At 47.6% G+C, this 23,663-nt stretch overlaps 1 protein-coding gene across 3 annotated transcripts in view; it reads right to left on the reverse strand.

Moving 5' to 3' along the window:
* Positions 1-467: 467 nt before the first annotated feature.
* Positions 468-23,663, reverse strand: part of SLC52A3 (solute carrier family 52 member 3) — a 70,543-nt gene continuing 47,347 nt past the window's right edge. For 2 of the 3 annotated variants that reach the window (XM_066588025.1, XM_066588023.1), the window contains exons 2-4: positions 17,743-18,933; positions 14,296-14,419; positions 468-5,323 (exon numbers count right to left, since the gene is read on the reverse strand). In XM_066588025.1, the coding sequence (XP_066444122.1) occupies positions 5,111-5,323; positions 14,296-14,419; positions 17,743-18,779 (1,374 nt within the window). In that variant the 5' untranslated portion in view covers positions 18,780-18,933 and the 3' untranslated portion in view covers positions 468-5,110. Of the gene's footprint in view, positions 5,324-14,295; positions 14,420-17,742; positions 18,934-20,554; positions 20,673-23,663 lie in introns of those variants that run through there. The other variant, XM_066588024.1, reaches the window with a different exon arrangement.

Consider the following 23,663-nt stretch of genomic DNA (forward strand, 5'->3'; position numbering starts at 1 on the left):
CACTTTTTGCAGTTTTTGTTCCTTAGTGTTATAAAAGTAACCAAAAATGATAACCTGAGGGCAAATGTTTTCTCCGCTGATTCTTCCTGTAGAACGTCCTTTATTCCGCCTTCATCTGCAGAACGGACTCAGGAACCCAGAAAGACATTTAATTACTGAGCTAATAATTGTCACGGAAGGCTGCATATCACTTCGCTGCAGCTTGTAATTGATAAACAGCGGCCCGCAGCTGACGCTCTCATATATTCTGATTAGGGACGAGGTGCAGACACAGATCCCCCATTGTCTCCCCTCTGATCCCATTTCAGAGGAAGACCACCTCATATACAGGGGACTCAGCTGCACCTTGAATTTTGACGTCCGGCCCCTTGTTGCTCTCCAGAGGATTGCAAATGCTTCCTGCCTTCTCTGTGAGGGTTAACGTCTGTTCCGCAGCTACTTAATGAGAAAACTACACACACAGCAGATGAGGCACAAAGACAGTTTATTTATCACTATTTGGGGAGATGCAGGGAGGTGAGGGCTGAGATGTCCGCAGCGCCCAGCGCCCGTGCGTATGGTGCTCCAAGAAATATGGACTGCTAGAAGAAGCAATAATAGGGTTAAATTGGGCCCCGCAGATCTCCAGCAGAAGAGGCATTCATGTTATTTCACTCAAAAACGGTTGAACTGTCTGTAAGGTGAGAACTTCACAAAGGTGGCATCTGGGGGGCATCATGCTGGCAGATATCAGTAAGACCGTATACCGTGCCAAGCCCTAGTCTGGTGAGGAAAGGGTGCATGTTACTTTTCACGTAACAGTACGTTCACACAGACGATGAAAGAATCGGGCCTGAGGTTCTTCCAGCATCCTGTCCCATGTGCCGGACACCGCACATTAAAGGACCTTTCACACGGGCGGGATTAGGGCGCAGGCCGCAAACAAGTCCGCAGCTGCGGAATTCCACACCAAAATCCCCAGCAGATTTCGATGCAGAATTGCAGGCAAGTTTTTAAGCAATTTTCAAGTCACATGAAAATCTGCAGGTAACCTACGGAATTGGTGCAGAATTTACTGCAGCTTGCGGTGCGACCTATTCCATCCCGTGTGAAAGGTCTGTACTATTCTCCTCCAAATGTCTGACAACAATAGGACATGCTGCTGTTTTTTTTTACTTGGACTTTTGGTCTGAGTAAGAAGTAGCCCCTATGCATCCAGCCATTCATATAAATGGGTGCTATCTCTGTCTGATCTTTGGGCGGATTTGGAAATACTGTTTGTGTGAAAGTAGCCTTAAAGGGGTTGTCCCGCGCCGAAACGGGTTTTTGTTTTTTTTCAACCCCCCCCCCCCGTTTGGCGCGAGACAACCCCGATGCAGGGGTTAAAAAAGAACACCGGACAGCGCTTACCTTAATCCCCGCGCTCCGGTGACTTCTTACTTACCCGGTGAAGATGGCCGCCGGGATCTTCTACCTCCGTGGACCGCAGCTCTTCTGTGCGGTCCATTGCCGATTCCAGCCTCCTGATTGGCTGGAATCGGCACGTGACGGGGCGGAGCTACACGGAGCCCCATTGAGAAGAGAAGAAGACCCGGACTGCGCAAGCGCGGCTAATTTGGCCATTAGACGGCGAAAATTAGTCGGCTCCATGGGAACGAGGACGCCAGCAACGGAGCAGGTAAGTGAAAAACTTCTTATAACTTCTGTATGGCTCATAATTAATGCACAATGTACATTACAAAGTGCATTAAAATGGCCATACAGAAGTGTATAGACCCACTTGCTGCCGCGGGACAACCCCTTTAAGCATCAAAAAAGCTGGGAGCACCGCTGTGTGAGACCCATGCGTAAGGGCTTATTCATACGGTGGTTAATCTTGCGCAAGCGTTGTGCAAAACTTGCATGGAAATACGGCCCCTTATTTACACTGGGCGGACTTTCATGGCTCTTTAATGAGATAGATGAATCGCAATATCTGGGTTTTTTTTTTGTTTTTTTTGCAATCTGCCCTATTATTTACTATGATACCATAAAATCTGTTGCATCGCACTCTCATGCAGAGTTACAAAGTTCTAAGAGCAGCGTAAGGGCTCATTCGCATGAGGGAATTTGCGCAGCTAACTCACATGCGCAAAAAAACACTATTAGAACCAATGGTTTCCTATAGAAACATTCAGACGAAAGGATTTTAACCGTGCAAAAGAATCGCACCTAAAAAGTTACGACATCGAAAATATAGGACCTGACCTATCTTTGCTGCGCAAAAAGCGCAAATTTCTATAGACTCCTATGGGAGTTGGAAAAAAAGGGAGGGGGAGGGAGATTAGCTAAACATTCCCATTGTTTAGTTTAAACTGCTAAACAATTGGAATGAGAGTGGAAATTAGCAGCCTTTACCTAAACATTCCCATTGTTTATCTTAGGGCTCTTGCACAGGGGGCGTATATTGGCCCGGTTTGCACGGCCGGCCCATATACGCCACCCATCTGAGGCATTGGTTTCCAATGCCTCAGTTCAGATGGGCGTTTTTCCACTGCATAAAAGCGCCCAGCCAAGGTAGTGCATATGGTACGGTACGCATGCCGATCGGGCACTTTTACGCCAGCCAGAAAAAATAGTTCTGGAACTATCTTTTCCGGCCGGAATACGGCCGCTCTCATAGACTTCTATGGGAGCCTATGACTGCTGCCGGAAAAGGGAGGTGGAAAGGAGTTTAGCAGCATGTCTGCTAACCTCTCATCCCCTTCCCTCCTCCTCTCCGCCCTTGCAGGCTGTTTGCAATGAGAGGGGGCGGGAACTAGCTGCTAAGCTCCCGCCCCCTCCCATTGCTGATAGCCGACAAGGACCAGATGGGGAGTGGGGGCAAAGAACACTAGCTCCCACCCCCTCCCCTTGCCGAGAGCTAGCGAGGGGGTGGAAAGGTGGAGGCAGTTTAGCAGAACTAAACTGTCTGCCCTCGCCCAACAGTATTCCGGGTGCAGCGTTTAATAGCCGCACTCGACTGTCTGAATGCCCATTACACGGCCAGCCGAAAATCACCTACACTCGTGTGAAAGAGCCCTTAAACTGTTAAACAATAGGAAGCGGAGGGTGGAGGGAGATTAGCAGCATTAGGCCTTCTTTCACATGGGTGACAGTGCAGCGTCCAAGAAGCGGCCCACGGTCTAGGAGACAGCGGGGTAGAGTTTGGGCCTTGTCATGGTGGCTCTAGCTTCTCCCACCCAGAGGGTAACTGATGACACATCCCAGGGCCGAGGGCAGGTTAATAAACTGGAACCCACTTGGGATTACCGGAGTCCTTTTAGTCACTTGTGATGCCACCGTTTCTTCTGCAGCGGAGAATTCCTAGCTGGTGGAGTAAACCCTCTCTCGGGCAGCTTCCGTGGGGAATTCCTGGTTGTCGGAGTAAATCCACACACACGGGTACTTTTTAAGACGCGGCCTCCAGAAACGGAAGGGTGACCAGTTGTTTTACTCAACTTTAGCAACAAATCCAGTTCAGCAGTTTCCTGGACAGGCGGTGTGACAGGGAGAACTCAGTGGATATCAGGAGAAGCCACAGTTACCTGTAGGTCCTGGCCCGGTACCAGACAGTTAACCCGTTCAGTGCTGTAGCTAGGCAACGCACACCATTCTTGCAACACAGAAGATACTGACAAGACAATTGTATGCATACAGTTATGGAGGGGCCTGGTTGTACTGGGTCACTACAACAGCGATATCGCCGCGAGAAAAATCACAGCGATATTGCGGCGTTTTCTTATGGTGATATCACGATTTTGTAGTGCTGTTTTGCTGGGATTTTTTGGGGTGGAAGCTTGAAATTTAAGCCCTACCCTAAAAATAAGCCCTGGCTACATTAAAAAAATTAAAATCAATACATTACCTAACAGGCGCTGTCCGCTCCGCTCCACTCCTCCAGTAGTTTGGCGGCACTAGTCTTCAGCCAGCGTTTTCTAGTCAGTGGGTTAAAAAATGCTGCCTCCAGGAAGTGCTGGCTCTGATTGGTTCATCAAGCACTGCAGTGATTAGCTGAGCCACAGCGCTTGAGAACCAATCACAGCTATTCAATGCGATGGCTGTGATTGGTTCATCGAGCGTTGCAGCAATTGGCTGAGCTGTGGCGCTCGAGAAGCAATCAGAGGCAGCACTTCCTGGAGGCGGGATATTTAACCCAATGACCTGGAAGCGCTGGCTGAAGACTACAGACAAATGCCGAAGCTTCAGGAGGAGAAGTGCAACGCGGGCAGCGCCTATTAGGTAATGTATTGTTTTTTGGGGGGTTTTCAATATAACCAGGTCTTATTTTAGGGACAAACATTAGGACTTCCTACTGTAAAAGTTGCATCGCACAGCACCAAAATCGCTATTTCGTGCAATGCGATGCAACACAGAGGAAGACTCCATACGGAAGCAGGGGCTGCACAACATTGCAGATCACGGCTGTATAGAGCATGTCACGATTTTTTTTCTCCCAATTGTAGCAGCCTACAAAACATCGCTAATGTGAAAGAATCCACTGGAAAGCACAGGCTTCACATACATGCACGATTTTGTTGCCCGTGGGAAAGTGGCCTTAAGCTAAACATCCCATTGTATGTATGTATGTAGTGAAGGTTTTGTGCTGGCCAGAGGAAATAAAAATAGTTTATTTCACGCATTTTTTCAGCAACACGCTGCTCCAGATCATGTAAATGGGCGATTTTAACGCTAATGAAGCCCGCAGAAAATCATCCATGTGATTTTTAGCGCAGTTAGCGGCAATTGTTTTCCGTGGCTAACTTTGGCGCGATTTTGACCCCTGTGTGAATAAGCCCTAAAAATTGTTGGAAATAGTGTATGAAAAACATTAGACTTTCTACATTAGAAAACTGGAGTAAAATACATAATAATTCCCCCCCCCAGTCATGCGGCTCTGGTTGGTTGTGGACCCGCCGCAGGGGAACGGTCAGTGATATCTGTCCTGCAGAGCTGAAAAATAGAGCAACAAAACTTTTGTAAGCATAAGTCAGGGCTGTGTACACAATACGGAGATAAACCCGTGCACCATACTTGCTATGCAGAGGTATCCGGTGTTCTACATTCCTGTATATAGAGGTATATTCTTTGTTCTCATCCTTCCTCTGTGGTCTCAGGGAGGACACTTCATGTTGCAGAGGTCAGCTGATCTGAAGAAACCGTACACATTGACCAACGGGAACATGACAAACGACCCAATCATGGATCCCAGCTGCACCACTGCTCCACACCACACAAGGGCGCTGTGACTCCGGCTGCGCAGTATGACTCCAATCATGACTTTCACGTAACTGAGCGTCCCCATAAAGAGAATCCAGGAGATCACCTGAAAAACAGGTTCATGATAAGGGACTCTACAAAAGAAAATACAGATTACAGTGACCGTCTCCAACCTGTCGCTGCAAAGACCTCGAGTCCTCGCAGACCCCGACTCTCTGGGAGCTGTAGTATTATAAAACAGTGTTGAGACTACCGGTGTAAACAATCCACATCATATCAGCCCTACTGTGTGTTCTCATAGCAGACTGCAGGTGGCCACAATGTGTAATGAGCTAGTCTTGTTAAACCTACAAAGCACATGTACAGTGAATAAACGGTCATCGGAGCTAGACTAGATGGGGCTGGGGTTTCACTGCCAACTGCACGGGGTTTCCTCGTGCGACAGTGTGTAGAGTTTACCGAAAGTGGCGTAATCAGGGAAAAACATCCAGCGAAAAGGGATCCTGCGGACGGAAACAACTCATCACTGAAAGGGGTCGGAGGAGGATGTCAGGAATCGTTCTGCCCAACAGGCTGCACAGTCAGCTGAATACAGCCCTGGAGCTCCAACTAACGTGTCCGAACGCACAACTTGCCTTTCCTCCGCACGAATGGGCTATAAGAGCAGACAACCAGTTCCAGCACCATTGTGTGTAAGAGAAACAGAAAGGCGAGACTCCAGCGGGCAAAAGAGCGCAAACCTTGTATCACTGAGCAGCGAAAAAACATCTCCTGGTCAGACGGATCCAGATTCCTGTTGCACCATGCTGATGGGAGCTGAGAATTTGGCACAATCAGCATGAATCGCTGACCCCTTCCCGTCAGCTGGTCAGAATATATCAGCACCGCCATCTAATCTACGGCAACTACAAGAAGCTCCCTGTTCGCAGGGGCCGATATTCCCCGCAGAACGATGTCATCATTCGGTGGAATCTATGCCATGACGAACTGCTACGGCTCTGAAGATCAAAGGAGTCCAGCACGCAAATAAATGGGGGTCCCTAATAAAGGGGTTGTTCAGGGTATAATAAGTATTGTTCTTCTGCATGCCCTAGAATACACACAATGCAGTGATGCACTCTGGATGTAGGATGTTGTGCACGAGTATTACTTTGGCCTTACACATTAGGGGGCGCTGATAGTAAGCAGAACATTTTGGATTGTAGTGTGACCAGTATTTTGTACATTCCCTCTCACAGTCGTATTAAAGGCGTTGTCCGGTTGAAAAATATTGATGGCCTATCCTAAGGATAAGCCATCAAAAATAGATCTGCAAGGGTCTGCTACTGGGACCCCCGCTGGTCAACTGTTCACCTGACCAGTCTGCTTTTGCTCTAAGCTGATTTCTGCAGGAAGCAGACAGCTCCGCTTTCACTGTAGTGGCCAGATTTGGAATTACAAGCATTGTTCCCACTGTAGTGAATGGGATCTGTGCCTGCAATACCAAGTCTGTCCACTGAAGTGAGAACAGAGCTGCCTGTTTCTTGCAGAAATCAGCTCAGTGCATGAGCACAACAGCCCAGCAATCAACTGAACAGAGAGGATCACAGGTGGCATAACCCCCTCCAATCTACTATTAATGGTCTCTTCTGCAGATAACATCAATAGTTTGCAAACCCTTTAAATGTATGTGTTAATGATATATCCCAATTACCTCATAGAGCCCCTATGAGAACTTTTTTCTCCCACTACCCCGGATTGTGGACAAAACACCTAATTGGCAGCTGCAGTTTCTTGTGTTGTAACATTTTAGCTCCTCATTTATTGCTCCCTGAAGGTGAAAAATCTGCTGCACTAAATCTCTCCAGCGCGCGTTCCCACAGAAGGGGAATTGGAAATCAATGGCTGATCCCGGTTTCTGATGAAACACACCAGGAATATTAATTGCTGCGTCTCAGGTGTCACCAAAATGATTTTGTAAGTCCGTCCATATACCAAACTCCGTGTAAAACGATCTCTGCAAGAAACTATAGATTTACACTCATCGGCCCGATCAATGCAGTCCTGTGGTGGTTACATTACAACTTCATCTCTGGCGCAGTGCTTCGGTACAGATACAATGTAGCAGAAAAGAGGAGCCACAGCGCCACCTTGTGACAGCTCATGTAGCCTCAGCTGTCTGAGCCTCATGCACAAAGGACGTTCCCTACAATCTAGTATCTTATGCCTACTATTTCATACAGCCATGTTTTCGGAGTCATTGTAATATGAAGGTATAAGAGCAGAGGGTCTAGAAGAGGGGCGTCAAACTCCTTTCCATCCGGGGCCTCATCAGCATTATAGTTGCCTTCTCTGGGCCGTTTATTACGGCTCATTCATACGGGTGTATTTGTGCTCCGTATTACGGTATTTGTGTATTTTTTATGCACATAATACAAACATCTTAATCCCCCTTGATCTGCACTGGGGCAGTCAGATATTCGTTTTTCATGCCTGTATTTTACGTGAGTGAAAATAAATCGCAGCATTTTCTGTTTTGGTCTAAAATTGTCAATTAAAGTCATTGTGTATTCACTGCATATCCATGCATGAAGGCAGGAGAAGTGTACGGATTTTAACAAATACGGAATTCAAGCCCCATAAGGATAACATTGGGACGTAGAAATGTCTGCGCAAACTAATTCCGTCCCGTGTGAAGGGTCCCTCAGGCCTCGTTCACACAAGCGTGATTTTAGTGCAATGGTTTCCTATAGGAGTGTTCAGATGAAGGAATTTTAGACGCGGATAGGCCAGTTTCACACGGGCAAAAAAATTATGCTATTTTCTCGCAATGCGACACTGATACAAATTACATTTGTGTGAAGCACATGCTTTCCCATGGGTTATTTCACATTAGCGATGTTTTGTAGCCTGCGACATTGCGAGAAAAAAAATCATGGGTTGCTAAATATTAGGCAGCTTCCTCATGGGCGATGTGATATCGACGCAAGAAAATTGCAGCAATATTATATTGGTGGTCCGTGCGACTCCCGAAAATAAGCCCTAGCTGCATAAAAAAAACCCCACATACATCACCTAAGAGGCGCTGTCGGCTCCACTGCGTCTTCTCCCTGGTCCACAGCAGTTGTTTTCAGGCAGCTCTTCTGGTCAGGGATTGGAAAATCCCAGCTTCAATGAATGGCTGTGATTGGTTCATTGAGCGCTGGCTTTGACTGATTTTCAAGCACCTCGGCTCAGCTAATCACAGCCAGCGCTTCCTGGAGGCGGAAATTTCGAACCTCCAATCCAGGAAGCGCTGAGGGAGAACTTCAAGCAAGTCTGCCGGAGCTTCAGGGAAGACGTGCGGGGAGCTAACAGCACCTGATAGGTGATGAATCTATTCATTTTTTTATGCAGCTAGGGCTTATTTTCAGGGTCAGGCTTATATTTCAAACCCCTACGAAAATCCTAGCAAAAGAGCGCTACAAAATCGCGATATCGCCACAAGAAAATGCAGCAATATCGCACAGAGCACACATGCGATGTCGCTGCGGTTTTCTCATTTTTCACTTTTACGTGATCGCCATTATCCATTGGACAACGGCGATCACTTGACCAAAAACCACATACCTCAGCCCCCCGTGAGATCTCCAGGCTCTCTGCTACATTTAGTAGCCAGGAGCAAAGAGATTTTAAATTACTCCGGCAATGCGCAGCTTTTGCTCATGCGTTCACCATTTTGGCGATGGGCACGTGCGCAGAAGCCAGGGTAAAGTCCACGGATAAATCCGGGGGCCTTAGGTACGTATTATCTCCCCTAAGGGATATGATCCGTGGGGTCAAGAGATGAAACGTAACTTTTTTTACTTTAAATGATCGCTGTTATCCATTGGATAACAGCGATCATGTGACTGGGAACCACATACAGCGGTCCCCGGTGATATTTCTCTTCTCTCGGCTATGCATGCTAGCCGGGAGCAGAGGGATTTTAAATTTTGTGGAGCGCGAGCCATTCTATGCTTTTACGGCCCTGGGGATTAAAGCCCACTAAAGCAGGAAATAAAAAGTCTATGGGGTGGTTACTAAGGGTTTAATAGCTGGAAATCGCTCGTCCATGCTATTTATAGGGAAGTATAGACGCAATGTTTTCACGCGCCTATACTGCGCTAAGACCACGCTTGTGTGAATGAGCCCTTAGAGATAATAATAACAATCTTTATTTATATAGCGCCAACATATTCTGCAGCGCTAACAAGAACAGGGGGATACAGAAAGACAAAAATACAAAAACCACAGTTACATAGTAATGAGTTGATGGAAACAGTAGGGGTGTGGGTCCTGCTCCAACGAGCTTACATACTACAAGTAATAGGGTGATACAGAGGGTAAAGGGGCTGAAGATGTGCACAGTATGGGGAGGTGGAGAGTGAGGGATGCTATACACGCATACAATGGTCAGGCATTAAGCCGTGTGACGGCAGAATCGGTATGACTGCAAGGGCAGTTGATGGCAGCTGGCAGGTATGAAAGTTGGTAGGTTAGGGAGCATGTTATCTGGCGGAGTACAGAGGGGTTTGGTTTAGGGGATATGGTATGCCTCCCTGAAGGTGTGTTTTTAGAGCACGCCTGAAGTTTTGTGAATCAGGGATTGCCCAGATAGTTTGGGATAGCACGTTCCAGAGGACAGGTGCTGCTCTGGAGAAGTCTTGGAGGCAGGAATGAGAGGTTTGAATTAAAGGGGCACTCAGTCTGATTTCATTAGCGGAGCGAAGGGCGTGGGCTGGGTGGTGAATTGAGATGAGGGAGGCAATGTAGGGCGGCACAGTGCTGTGGAGGGCTTTGTGAATGAAGGTAGTGAGTTTAAATTGTATTCTGTATTTGATGGGCAGCCAGTGCAGTGACCGACACAGGGCAGAGGCGTCCGAGTAGCGGCTGGACAGGAAGATGAGCCTGGCTGCCGCATTTAGGACGGATTGGAGAGGGTAGAGTCTGGTGCAGGGGAGGCCGATCAGCAGTGAGTTGTAGTAATTGAGCCAAGAGTGGATGAGGTCAACAGTGAGCGTTTTTAGCGTGTCTGCGGTGAGAAAAGAGCGGATTCTTGCGATGTTCTTGAGGTGCAGCTGACATGTTCGGGCCAGAGATTGGATGTAGGGGGTGAAGGAGAGATCGGAGTCAAATATGACCCCAAGGCAGTGGGCATGCTGGGTGTTATGGTACCACACACTGAGATGGAGATGTCAGGATGAGGTCGGTTAGTAGAGGGCGGGAACACCAGCAGGTCAGTTTTTGAGAGGTTCAGTTTTAGGTAGAGAGAGGACATGGTGTTAGAGACAGCGGACAGACAGTCGGTGGCGTTCTGGAGGAAAGGTGCAGAGATGTCACGGGAAGAGGTGTATAGCTGGGTGTCATCAGCATAGAGGTGGTACTGAAAGCCGAATCTCCTGATGGTCTGTCCAATGTGGGCTGTGTAGATGGAGAAGAGGAGGGGCCCGAGGACTGAGCCCTGGGGGATCCCAACAGCAAGGGGAAGAGGAGGGGAGGGATCTGAGGACCGAGCCCTTGGGGACACCAACAGCAAGGGAAAGAGGAGTGGAGGTAGAGCCAGCAAAGCAGACATTGAAGGAGCAGTCAAATAGGTAGGAGAAGAACCAGGAGTGAGCAGTGTCCTTTAGGCCGATAGAGCGAAGCATACGGAGGAGGAGTTTGTGGTCAACAGTGTCAAATGTTGCGGAGAGATCGAGGAGGATCAGTAGAGAGTAGTCACTCCTCGATTTGGCTGTCAGGAGGTCGTTTGACACCTTTGTAAGGGCGGTTTCTGTTGAGTGTTGGGGGTGGAAGCCAGACTGTAGGGGGTTGAGAAGAGAGTTTTCTGATAGATAGCTTATAAGGCGGGAGTAAACCAGGCGTTCTAGTAGTTTGGTCTAAAATTAGAGATGGGTCGGTAGTTGGCAGCATCAGTCGAGTCAAGAGTTGGTTTCTTTAGCAGTGGGGATATGATGAAGTGTTTGAAAGAAGAGGGAAAGATGCCAGAGGTCAGAGAGAGGTTGCATATAGTGGTGGGGTGTTAGATAACCACTGAGGAGAGGAATCGGAGGAGGTGTGAGGGAAGAGGGTCGCTAGCGCTGGTGGTGGGGCGAGCGAAGGAGAGCAGTCTGGAGACTTCTTCCTCTGTTGTTGGTCTGAGTACAGAGAGTGAGCAGGAGCTAGATGCAGTGCTGACAAGACTAGGGTCGGGGCCATTCTGGGATTGGGAAGTTATTTCCTGACGGATGTCATCGATTTTCTTTTTGAAGTAAGCAGCCAGCTCTTCAGCGCTGAGATCTGTCACAGGGGGCTGCGGTTTAGAGCTGAAAAGGGAGTGAAAAGTATCAAAGAGCCTTTTAGGGTTGCGAGATAGTGAGGAGACAAGAGAGGTGAAGTAAACTTGTTTTACATGGTGCAGGACGAGGTTGTAGGTCCGTGATGGCGAACCTATGACACACGTGTCAGCACTGACTCGCGTAGCCATAGTTCACCCCGTTAGTGGTGAATACCGGCAGGGGCCGCGGCTCACCTACCAGTATTCACTTAGCAGCATTACTAGCAGCGCTGATTCTGGCGCACACCGTGATGTCAGTGTGCGCCGGAGATCATCGCTGCTAGCGGCACAGAGGGCAGAGGAGGAGTGGAGCTTCCACGAGGTGGAGGGGGTAAGTATATGGGTCTCAGGGGGCACTATCACTGCTGGAGGCTGCTGTGGAGGGCACTGTCACTGCTGGCGGCTGCTATGGGGGACACTGTCACTGCTGGGGCCGCTTTGGGGAGCACTGTCACTGCTGGGGGGCACAGTCACTGCTGGGGGCCGCTGTCATTGCTGTGGGGGGCACTGTCACTGCTGGGGGGGCCACTGTGGGGAGCGCTGTCACTGCTGGGGGGGCCACTGTGGGGAGCGCTGTCACTGCTGGGAGCCACTGTCACTGCTGGGGGCTGCTGTGGGGGGCGCTGTCACTGCTGGGGGCTCATCATTACTGAGATAAGTGAAGGGGAGGCTGTGAGAGGCGAGGGCCTCTTTTTTGGCGAATTTTGACACACCGAGCTCAAAAGGTTGCCCATCACTGTTGTAGGTTCTAAGTATGAATTTGTAGTGGAGAAAGTCCACAGACGTTGAAGAGTCGCACGTGAGAAGCAGAAATCCGCTCTCCACATCTCTCTAAATCCCGTGGGACCGCGGCTATGACTGAAGTAAGGAAACACAAGTATTGGAAGTACAGCTTGTCCAAAAGCGCACTCGAAGGAGGATCAACGCGGATCGGTACCCGAGTCTCCTGCAGATGACGGCGGACGACTTCCTGGATGATCTGCTCCCATCTTAGTAGAAGGAGGCCGCTGCCAGTACACTTTTCTTCAGTCATAGCAGCGGTCCCACGGGACTTGTAGAGATGCGGAAAGCTTATTTCTGCTTCTCACATGCTGCTGTTCTACTTCACACTTGGGTTTTACTTCCTATCTCTAACAGGGGCCACAACAAAAAATTTAAATCCATCTTCCGGGGCCATACGCCATTCGATGGTGTAGCACATCCAGGCCTTCCTATTGGAGGGCGCTATTGTTATTTCAGTATAGGACATCGGTAGTGATATATAGTGCTGGATCACTGGGCAGCAACCCGGCAAGCATTTAACTCACTAGCTGTGTAATTGTAATCCAGCAACACCTTGTGCTACCAGTTTTGTAATCGGAGTGTTACTCCTGACCTCTCCCCCAGCATCTGTTCTCCTGCATGCAGATGCTGGCCCGTAGGCACCAGAGAGGTTAGAGGTCATACTCAGTTCACAGTACTGCCACTGCCAGCCCAGGACTACAAAGCAAGTGAATTAAATGCTTCTCGGGTTGCTGCCCGACTGAGGGTTACTTTTACTACTGAGGCCACTGTGGGGGTTGTTATTTCTATTGCAGCCACTGTTGGGGACACTATTACTCCTGGGGCCACTGTGGGGGTCGCTTTTATTACTGGGGCCACCAACGGGGTCACTGTTAGTACTTGGACCCCTAACGGGTTTACTATTAGTACTGTGGCCACTAACAGGGTTACTATTACTACAGGGGGCATTAAGGGGGTCACTATTACTTTTGGGGCTACTAAGTGGGACATTTACTATTGGGGCTACAATTAGGGGCAATATTACTCTGCCCCTTCACATAAGTCTCAGTGATACAAATATGTGTTGTGTATCTTGTGTATGGGCGTTTTCAATGCCTCTAAAACTAGGGTTTTGTTTTTTTCAGGGGGCGCCGTTTCACTCTTCATCCCAGCCAATAAAGGCTTGTGGCACCCCTGTGGCACCCCTGTATTCCTTGTTCTACTCCCGGCTTTTCTTGTCAGTGAGATCTCGTTGCTGCAGTTGTTTAGTTCAGTTCTGTTTGTCTGGTTTGTCTCCATTCCTTTCTTGTATCAGCTTAGCCTAAGGGCTCATTCACACGGGAAGCTAGGAGCGCAAAAATCACATACTTAAAAAACACATGGCTAGTAGAACCAATGGTTTACAATGGGAGCCTTCAGATTCCTTCATCTGAACGATCCCATAGAAAACCATTGGCTCTAATAGCCGCTTTTTTAAAAACACGTTATTTTTGCGCACCTAGCTCCTTGTGTGAAAGATGCCTTAGTATGTTCAATTTACTTGTTTGGCTTCCTGTCTGGGTCCTAGTGCCCTCATGTTCTTAGGGACAGTATTTCAGGCAAGGTTCCAGTAGGGACCATGGAGTGCTACTTTGGGACAGTGGTCTGCGGTGTTAGGGTCAGGGAGAGATTAAGGAAAGAGGTGGGAGAGCTAGCATTAGGGATAGAATTTCTCTGGTTGTTATTTCTATTGCTCCAGTCTTGATTGTCGGTTTCATCATCCAGTTACCATCACATTGTGACCCTGTCATCTAATGGTTGTATCAGCACTTCATATCTATTACCCTTGTGACCGCCTGGTTGTTACACTGTTCGGCTCTACAGTAATTCTTGGTTCATCCGTGTAATGGGAGACACTATTAGTTCCTAGGAAAGTTGACTGCTATAGGTGAAGTTCAGTTCTGCCATTGTTGTCACTAATATCTTCCTAATGCTACTATAAGCAGATACACATTACTTACAATCAGGACTACTCCCCAGGTGCTGCTCTGCAGAATAGGACATGGACTCATCACCGCCGTCATCATGTTGTAAGCCCCAAATCCTGTACCCAGCACTGACAACACCACAAGCAAAATAAGGGACCTGATGGGCATAAGACAAAGGTATTAGCGTTACAGCTGTATTTACTTGTATTGTAATTAGAGTTGAGTGAACATACTCTGCCGAGCTTGATGCTCGTTCGAGTATTAGCGTACTCGATGTTACTCGAACGAGCATCACGCCGTGTTTGACCCCGCCCCAGTTTTTGTCTCCTCCCCGCTGTGACGGGCCTGTTTTGGCCCCTCCCTGCCGCGACGCAGCGCGCGTCAATGGTAAATTTTTTGGCTGGCAGGCAGGGGGAGAGAGAGAGAACCAAGAAGAAAAAAAAAGCTCGGCACCCGGCATCCCACATACAAAAATGCTCGAGTCTCCCATTGTAGTCAGTGGGGTTCGTTACTCGAGTAGAGCTCTCGAATTTTACGAAAAGCTCATCTCGAATAACGCGAACCCGAACATTTGGGTGCTCGCTCATGTCCAATTGTAATACTATGGTTAGTTTTTTGTTGTTTTTGCAAAAACAGAAATTTTTATGTCCGGTATTTTCTCTATGGACAATATGAGCTTCTTCAGGTAACGGATGGTGGAGACCATTTATTATTCCATCTACAGCATTTATTGTAAAGTCTAAAGCTCCTAGAATCTAATACAAAAGTTATAGCAGCCCACAACCACGACTCGCTATTAAAGGGGTTGTCCAGGGTTAGGAAGACATTGTTCCATTTTTCAAACACAGCGCCATCTTTGGCAATAGGGTTGTATGTGGTTTTGCAGCTCAGTTCCATTGAAATGAATGGAAGCTGAACTGTAATACCAGACACAACCCATGTACAAGCCAGATCAGCTCTGCCAGTGACTATTGTCACTACAGGGGGATGTTTTCCCTGTAAGTGGGGCTCCTATGGATGCACCAGCTACAGTAGAAAAGTGTCAAATTAAAAAAAAAAAGACAATGTGAATGACCCACAGAGGTCTTATTTGACATCATCGGGGACAGAAATGGTAAAATAAATAGTTACAAAAATATGTAAAAAAATGCCAATAAAATAAAAATATATACATAAAAAAGAAAATGACCGAAAGCCAACGCCAACTAAAACCGTCGCCGTATGCGTTCTGTAATCCAAAACCATGCATAATATATGTAAAAATGGTCGAAACAAAATGAGGAACCCGTCCCCATACTTTGTTTTAGCATAAATTTACTGCATAAATTTAGCAACAGTTCGGCAATACTAGAAAAGTAGAACAAGGAAACAATGGGTCATCAATGATTCAACAATGGAATAATATTTTATCAATGCTTCAACATCGGTTAACAAACCCCAATGGTTTATCAAAAATGGTTCAACAGTAGAATGATAGTTTAACGATCATCCAGCTTTGTTTCAACACGGTTTTGTCATTCAACAATGGAACGATATTTCAGTTCCACAAATGATGGTTAGGGTGACATGAAGTGTTGGAATATTAAATTAGTGAGAACTTGAAATTCTTTGGCCTGGTGTGAAATAGTGCGGAACTACTTATATTATTACACTAAATGTACGGACTGCAAGTCACTATGAACCGATACCTATGTGGCTAGCAAGAAAAATCATGACTGTACTAGGCAACAACTAGTCGCAGGACTGTCATAAGTTGGGGTATGAAATTGAAGGACCTGGTTTGCAACTAGGAAGACTCAGGCCGGTCTTACACGGACGGGTTGGATTACGCATGCGGGAGCCCACAGCGGTATCCGGCTGTGACCGCAGCCGGCGACCCTCCGCGTAGCTGAATTATCTTTATTACGGATGACCGTGGACGCTCGCCATCTGTTATGCGCAGTAGAGATTTAATTTTTAAAAATTGTATTTCCCATACCATCACAAGGTGATGACGCAGCCCCCCTCCCCCCTTCCCTAGCATTAGACTGGGTTCATACGGGGCGGAATATCTGTGCGGGCTTTCTGCACGGAATTTCCACCGGCAATTTTTATCTCGGGATAAAGCAGAAAAGTGGACTAGATTTGCAAAAATCTTGTCCACACACTGCGGCCAGTCTGCGCTGAAATTGACATGCCACGTCTCCGCTGCAGCCATCTCTCCTCTTTAAGCCGCTTGAAAACCTGTGCTAAAACCTGCGGGACTTCAAGCAGCGGAAATTTTGTGGAATTTCCATGCGGTCCCACTGCGGACATTCCTCAAGGATTTCCAACCCGTGTGACTGCAGCCCTAGGCCTCGGTCACACGACTGTTTTTTGGTCCGATCTGCAGATCTATAGACCAAATGAATCCCAATGGGATCGGTCACATGTCCACTTTTTATGCGGATGTGCGATCAATTATAGGACACAACGATTCACAGAACGCGCCTATGTGCGTTCTGCGCATCGCTGTTTTCTATATATGCGCTCAATGGGGCTGGCGGCAACAGCGCCGACCCCATTGAGAACATATACTAAAGATCGTTCTCCTCTGCCACAGCTGTAACAGCTGTGGCAGAGAAGAACGATGTTCGACCATTGAATTCAATGGAGCCGGCAATACAGCCGGCTCCATTGAAAGCAATGGGCTGCCGGCGAGCGCGGGATGAATTTTCGGGAAGGGCTTAAAAATATAAGCCCTTCCCTGAAAATCATCCTAAAATGTGTAAAAAAAAAAAATGTATATTCACCTTTTTCCTGCAGCCGGAGTTCAGCCGCATCCGGCCGGCAGTTCTCCTGAATTGCTCTGTGTAGTATTCAGCAGGCGGGGATTTAAAATCCCCGGCTGCTGAATGGGCTGCCTCTGATTGGTCACAGGCCTCACCAATCAGAGGCAGCTCTCACTCACCCATTCATTAATAAAGGTGCAGCTTTTTCAGCGAATCGTCGGCCCCTGTCACGCGATTTGCGGATACGCATCCATTATGCGATCCGCAAATCGCGGGAAAAATACACCCGTGTGACTGAGGCCTTAGTCTGTTATAGTTAGCACACAGCACACCGCCCGAAAATATGCTTGTGTGAATAGTCTTCAAAGCGACCTTCCAATCCCGGACAAAGATGTCCACACCACTTTTCTAACTACATGATGCACAGAGTACAGTTGTGGCCAAGAGTATTAATATTCACAAAGTTTGTTGCTTCAGTGTTTTTAGCTCTTTCTATGGTTACTGAAGTATAATTATCTTGCATTTCATACGTTTTTACACTTCTATTGACAAATTCATAAAGTTTAGACAAAGACTCAATATTTAGTGTTGACCTTTAATTTTCCAGATTTCTATGCATAGACTAATAAAGTTGTTGATTTGGCAATAGCTCTATCTATGTTGTGTGTATCACTATGGAATATCTTTGTACCCATGACTTGAAGACTTGAGCACAAACATAGACACTTACCTGTTAGGTAGGAACATGGCAATTAGACAAGCCAGAGGATTAGCCATGGAGCCCAGGACAGCAGAAAGATGGTAAGCCAAGTTACCATACGGCATGCAAGAGTATGTCTGTATAGAGGGCAGTACACCATTAGTGAGAGCATTCACCCATCCGGTAAGGAAGTAAATGAGAGCAAAGTGACCCCAAGAAAACTCAACATTATCATCTGGGTGTGATGAAGTCGCCCTACCCGGAGTGAGGTCATCTGTGCTGTTACTTGTATCAGAAGGCCCCATGTTACATGACAGCTGCTCATCCGTTGTTGAGAAAGAATCGAGGGTGATCGTACTTTGACATAAGGTAACGTTGGAGACGTCTTTCTTGGATAGTCTTGTTAGGAAGAAAAAGGCCACCAGGCAGAAGAGCATCATAATGCATAGAAGAAACATGAAGACTTGAACTGAAAAGTTAGCTGGAAGGTATTGGGTTTCAATCTGATAATTGTTATCTGTAGCGTTCAACCAGGCTTGCGTTGTGTTCCCATTCTGTGTAATGTTGACACACTTCACTAGCCCGAACCCTTGAATCAAGGACAATAATCCTGGGATGAGCCCACTGAGTCCCTCGCCAATGAAGTATGTGGTAATGTATTTGGATTGCAGCTGCATCATGAATGGCAGGAAGGTCACTGATGAAGTACAGTCCACCAGCGACAGGAAAAAGGTTAAGGTCAGGAATCCGGTACTGTGCATCCGTCCTGCAATCCAGGTGGTTTCTTTCCATAAAAATGCCAGAAGGAACAAAGCCACGACTCCCAGAAAAATAATGGTATATATCACAGCAACCTCCTTCAACAAGCCAGGCTTTATCTTATGCATTAAAGTTACTAATAAAGGTCCAATGTTGGCCATTTGGATGATGATAGTCAAGTAGGATGGTAAGTACCAACCCTCAGGAAGATCATTCACGATAAGTGGAAGTTCTACCCATAGTCCATTGATGGCAACCCATGCACCAGTTCCAAAGATGCATGCTAATAGGTGAGTAACAAAAGCCATGTCTGACTACCTTGCCTAGTCCACAATGTTTGCAAGCAGTAGAGATTGTCCAGCAGAACAGTCAAGGGATCGTCGATGGTCAGAGATGGACACCTGTTCTATGGCTGGGTCTTCCAGCTGAGACTTCTCTGGTCAAGTAATCTCCGTTCCGATCCTGAAAAGAAAGCAAGACAATTACATTGGCAAATGTTTATCCAGGAGTGAAAACACTTTCCGAAGAATTTCAAACATTTGAGTTTTTTAGGTTAACAATTATCCAGAAAAACTTCTCATTTTAGTCTAAGAATCTGGTTGGTCCCATTGGTTGCATTATGATACCCTGAATGGCCACTTTATTAAAGACCACCATCGAGTTGGACCTTCTTTGACTTCAGAACCGCAGCAATGCATGATGGCATAGATTCCACTAGATTCTGCAGAAATATCAGCCCCTGCGGACAGGTAGGTTCTTGTAGTTGCTGCAGATTAGATGGCGGTGCTGACATGTTTTGACCTGCTGACAGGAAGGGTTCATCGATTCATGCTACTTACACCAAATTCTGACCTCCCATTCTCACAGTGTATCAGAAATTTTGTTCCGTCTGACCAGGAGATGTTTTTCCGCTGCTCAGTGATACAAGTTTTGCCCTCTTTTGCCCGCTGGAGTCTAGTTTTTCTGATTCTCTTGCTGGAACTGGTTGTCTGCTACTATAGTCCACCTGTGCTAAGGAACGTCGAGTTGTGCGTTCAGACACGATAGATGGAGCAGCAGTGTTGTATTCTGCTGTGTTACATCCAACAGGCACCAAACCTCAGCACAGGCACGTTGGATTTGCCACCTGCAGATCTCACACAAGTGCGCACACGTAACACCAAGAGACAGCGAACTGTAGAACTACCAACAGGACTCGGGGACAGACCTAACCAAAGACTGACAAAACGACACACAAGACTTATCCATACGGGCCTAACACAAAGATACACGTATAACAGACAAGGTGAGGAAACAGAACAAAGGCACAACCCACACACAGAGATCTGGTGCAAATGACATGGTCGTCCAATCTGCCACGCATACCTCCTACCTGAGATGTGTATGTTCTGTTATGTCCATCATTCCTTTCATGCTCAAAACACGAACCCATCATACCTGCATGCATAACCAGATAGAATTGCGATAATAAGTACGAGGTATTAGTTCGTGGATTGGCCAAGATACTTAAGCCCACAAGCCCACTTCAAGGGTCCTCTTCTCACAGATCCCTACTCTAATGAGACAACTACCCACAGTAAACCTGCCTGTAAGCAGATTAATCGTCCCACTAAGGACAGCCCTGCACTGGAACCCAAGGACCTAACTAGCCCAGAGATGGTAAATGATCCACAGCAGGACATGACACAATTCACACAAACACACCAGGAATTGCCTGCAACCCAGAACAGGACAGTTCACACAGACATACAGGACAAATCACTGTTTACACCAATGCACACTGAGCAAGACTGTTCACACCGCATGTCCGGCCACCTGCACAGACACAGAACATGTCGCTGTTCACACTACACACTGCACTCCACTCATAACTCTCATGCATAAAGATATCAAACCATAGCTAGCCTAAGTGTCCTCCCAACAAGGGGGGAGAGAGCGAGCCACCATGCTGACATGCAGGGAACCGTGTCAGGAATCCCCATCTGACCATACGAGACATCAGACATCTAGAGGCCTCACTTGTAACAGGGGAAGAGAGAGGGTGTCTGCATAAAATGCAAACAGAGACAACAGGTGTACAGACCGTCCTCAGGGAAGGAGAGAGAGACACTGCAGACCAGCATACATAACACCCAGTTCTGAGTGAAGGGATACCAGCTTCCTTATGCAGAGGGACTGGTATATATTTATATGCAGTAGACCAATAGAAATTAGCAGACTGGAGAAATCGACACCAAGCCAGCACAATTATCCCATACCTCTGAAGGTGTGCTTCTGGAAACCTGTAAAACAAGAGGTCCCAGCACGCACACCCTGACACTACCTCCCCTTTAAAAAAGGGACCTCTGGACCCTTAAGGCATAAAACAAATTTATGCAACTTTTCTAAATCGTGCACTGGTACAAGATTTATCTAAACAGGCTCTGACGCCAAGGCAAAGATGACAAATAGCAAGGAGTAACAACAAAGTATGCACCTATAAATAGAACCTCTGTGCCTTACACAACCAGTCTGCAAAAGTGTGCAAAAAGAGTGCACACATCCAGAGGGAAAAGAGATGGCAAACCTCCCTACTGACACAAGTGTCGCATAGTTCTTATCCATACGGGCCTAGTGCAGACGCAAATGTCTCAGATAGGATGGGAATAAAACACAGGTACATACCACACAGGGATCTGATGCAAACGGTAAGGCTGGTCATTATGTTACATCCGCAAGGCACACCACACCTCATCATGCACGCCTTTGATCCGCCACCCGCAGATCTCACACATGTGCACCGGAAAACACCACGGGACAGCGAATTGTAGAACTACCAACAGGACTCAGGGACAGACCTAAACCAAAGACTGACAAAACGACACACAGGACTTATCCATACGGGCCTAACACAGAGATACACATATGACAGACAAAGAGAGGAAACAGAACAAAGGCACAACCCACACACATGGATTTGGTGCAAATGACATGGTCATCCAATCTGCCACGCATACCTCCTACCTGAGATGTGTATCTTCTGTTACGTCCATCCTTTCTTCCACGCTCAAAACACGAACCCATCATACCCGCACGCATAACCAGAGAGAATTGCGATAATAAGTACAGGGTATTAGTCCGTGGATTGGCCAAGACGCTTAAGCCAGCAAGCCCACTTTACGGGTCTTCATTGTTCTCTTGCGGGTTCCTACTCTAACGAGACAACTACCCCCAGGAAACCTGCCTGCAAGCAGGGCAATCATCCCGATAAGGACGGCCCTGCACTGGAACCTAAGGACCTAACTAGTCCACAGATGGTAAACAATCCACAGCAGGACAGGATACAGTGAACACCACATGTCCGGCCACCCGCACAGAAAGAACACGCTGCTGTTTACACCACAGAACAGAACTCCACTTAGAACTCTCATGCATACAGATATCAAACCATAGCTAACCCATGTGTCCTCACACCAAGGGGAGAGACATTGTGCTGACATACCGGGAACCATGTCAGGAATCACCCATAATGGTGCTGAACAGAACCCATTATAGTCCATGGGTTCCATTCAGTCGTGTTCTACAATGGAGCTAAACAACAGATGCTGTTCATGCAAGTGTGAAGAGGCCCTTAAAGTGGCTTTAGAGAGACAGTTTTCTTCCTTCTGGAGAACTAATTTACATACCTTTTTCCAGGTGGCATGGCCTGCAAGACTCCCTACACCTTCTGGTTGTCTCCAGAAGCAGAACAGTACCTCGAGTCCAAGTCCACTCTGTCATAAGTAGCTTGGCTTCACTTATCCGTCTTCTGATTGTAGCAGTACTCTTTGGTAAGTTCAGATCTTCTGTGATCTTTCTGGAGGTGATCATTGGCTCAGTCTTTGCCATTTGGGCTATTCGTCGATCCACTTGAATAGTATTTCCCCGCTTCCTTTCAGGTTTGAGTTGCTACTTCAAGTTAGGGCTGTAGCAAAGGGGACGCAGGCCCCCTTTAAGTGGAAGTCCAACATGACACGGGAGAGAATAATAAGAGAGGGGAGATAAGAATTATGAAAGGGTTAAAGTCAGAGAGGTGTAGGAATTTACTGAAAAAAGGGAGTGGTAGTGCAGGGATTGGTGGAAAAAGTAGTAGGGGGTTGTTCAAGGAAGGGAGGTTGATGTCAGCGCCATCTTGTTTTCAGAGATTTAGAGAGAACAAGTACTTTTGTAATGGCAGGTGTGGAGAAAATCCTTCAGGAGCTGCAGGCAAAGACAAGTGTCCATGGCCAGAAGTGTCCATTGCAAGCTCGGGTGTCTGGAGTGTTAGGCAGGCGAGCTAGAGCAGCGGTTGTTCCGCAGGAGCGGAGGTTGCGGCGGGCCAGGCCTCCATCGCGGCTGCGGGATGATGACATCACCCCACGAGCTTGCCAGCGGCTCCGGAGTCCCTCAGGATACCCCCTGGGCAGCGGTTTCCTTCCTAAGTCTCAGATAGGGTGCCGCTGTCCAGGAGGAATCAGACACGGCAGCCGGTGAGCACGTTGAGCAGGGGCCCCCATTCGGTTCGGGGGGCAGGGCCTGCAGCGCCGGGCAGCAGTGAGCAATCCGAAGTGAAGGACGTCTTCCCTGGTGATGTTCCTGCTGGAGAGCGCCTGGGATGCGGACGGTGAGGACCAGAATGGCTGTGAGAGCTGGGGGCAGCGGATAGAGCAGAGGAAGGAGTGGAGTTTCTATGGTGGCCCCTTTAGGGAAGGTGTTGGATGTGCATGGTAAAAGGTTAGGGGGCGAATTTGGGGGTGAGTTAAGGGAGTTGTTGGGAAATGTCAGGGAGCTGTTGCAGTATTGGGACAGGGGGACGGGATAACCAGTCTCGTCTCCAGTGGCAGCTTGGGTACCGCACGGAGGTAGGTGTGAAGCAGGAGTCAGAGCTGGCCCGTGTAGTTTGGCAACGGTGAACGTCCAACATGCTGGGGGTGTGACAGTGGCTGTTCAGACTAAGAAGAATGGGAGGCAATTCGATTGTATGATAGGGCAAAAGAAGAAGTGTATGTTTGCTTTGAGGGTCACCTTGCGGCCCACTTGAAGAAGGTGGTGCGGGAAAAGATCTGGAAGGACAAGTACGTCGAGATCTTTTCCTTGTTACCGTTGGAAAAATTTAATTTAGAGAAAGGAAAAATGACAGAGTCCTAGAAAGAGAAGGAGGAGAAAAAGCGGTGCCGACTTATACCTCAGATGTT

Source organism: Eleutherodactylus coqui, chromosome 13, assembly GCF_035609145.1.
Source record: "Eleutherodactylus coqui strain aEleCoq1 chromosome 13, aEleCoq1.hap1, whole genome shotgun sequence".
Classification (NCBI taxonomy): Eukaryota; Metazoa; Chordata; class Amphibia; order Anura; family Eleutherodactylidae; genus Eleutherodactylus; species Eleutherodactylus coqui.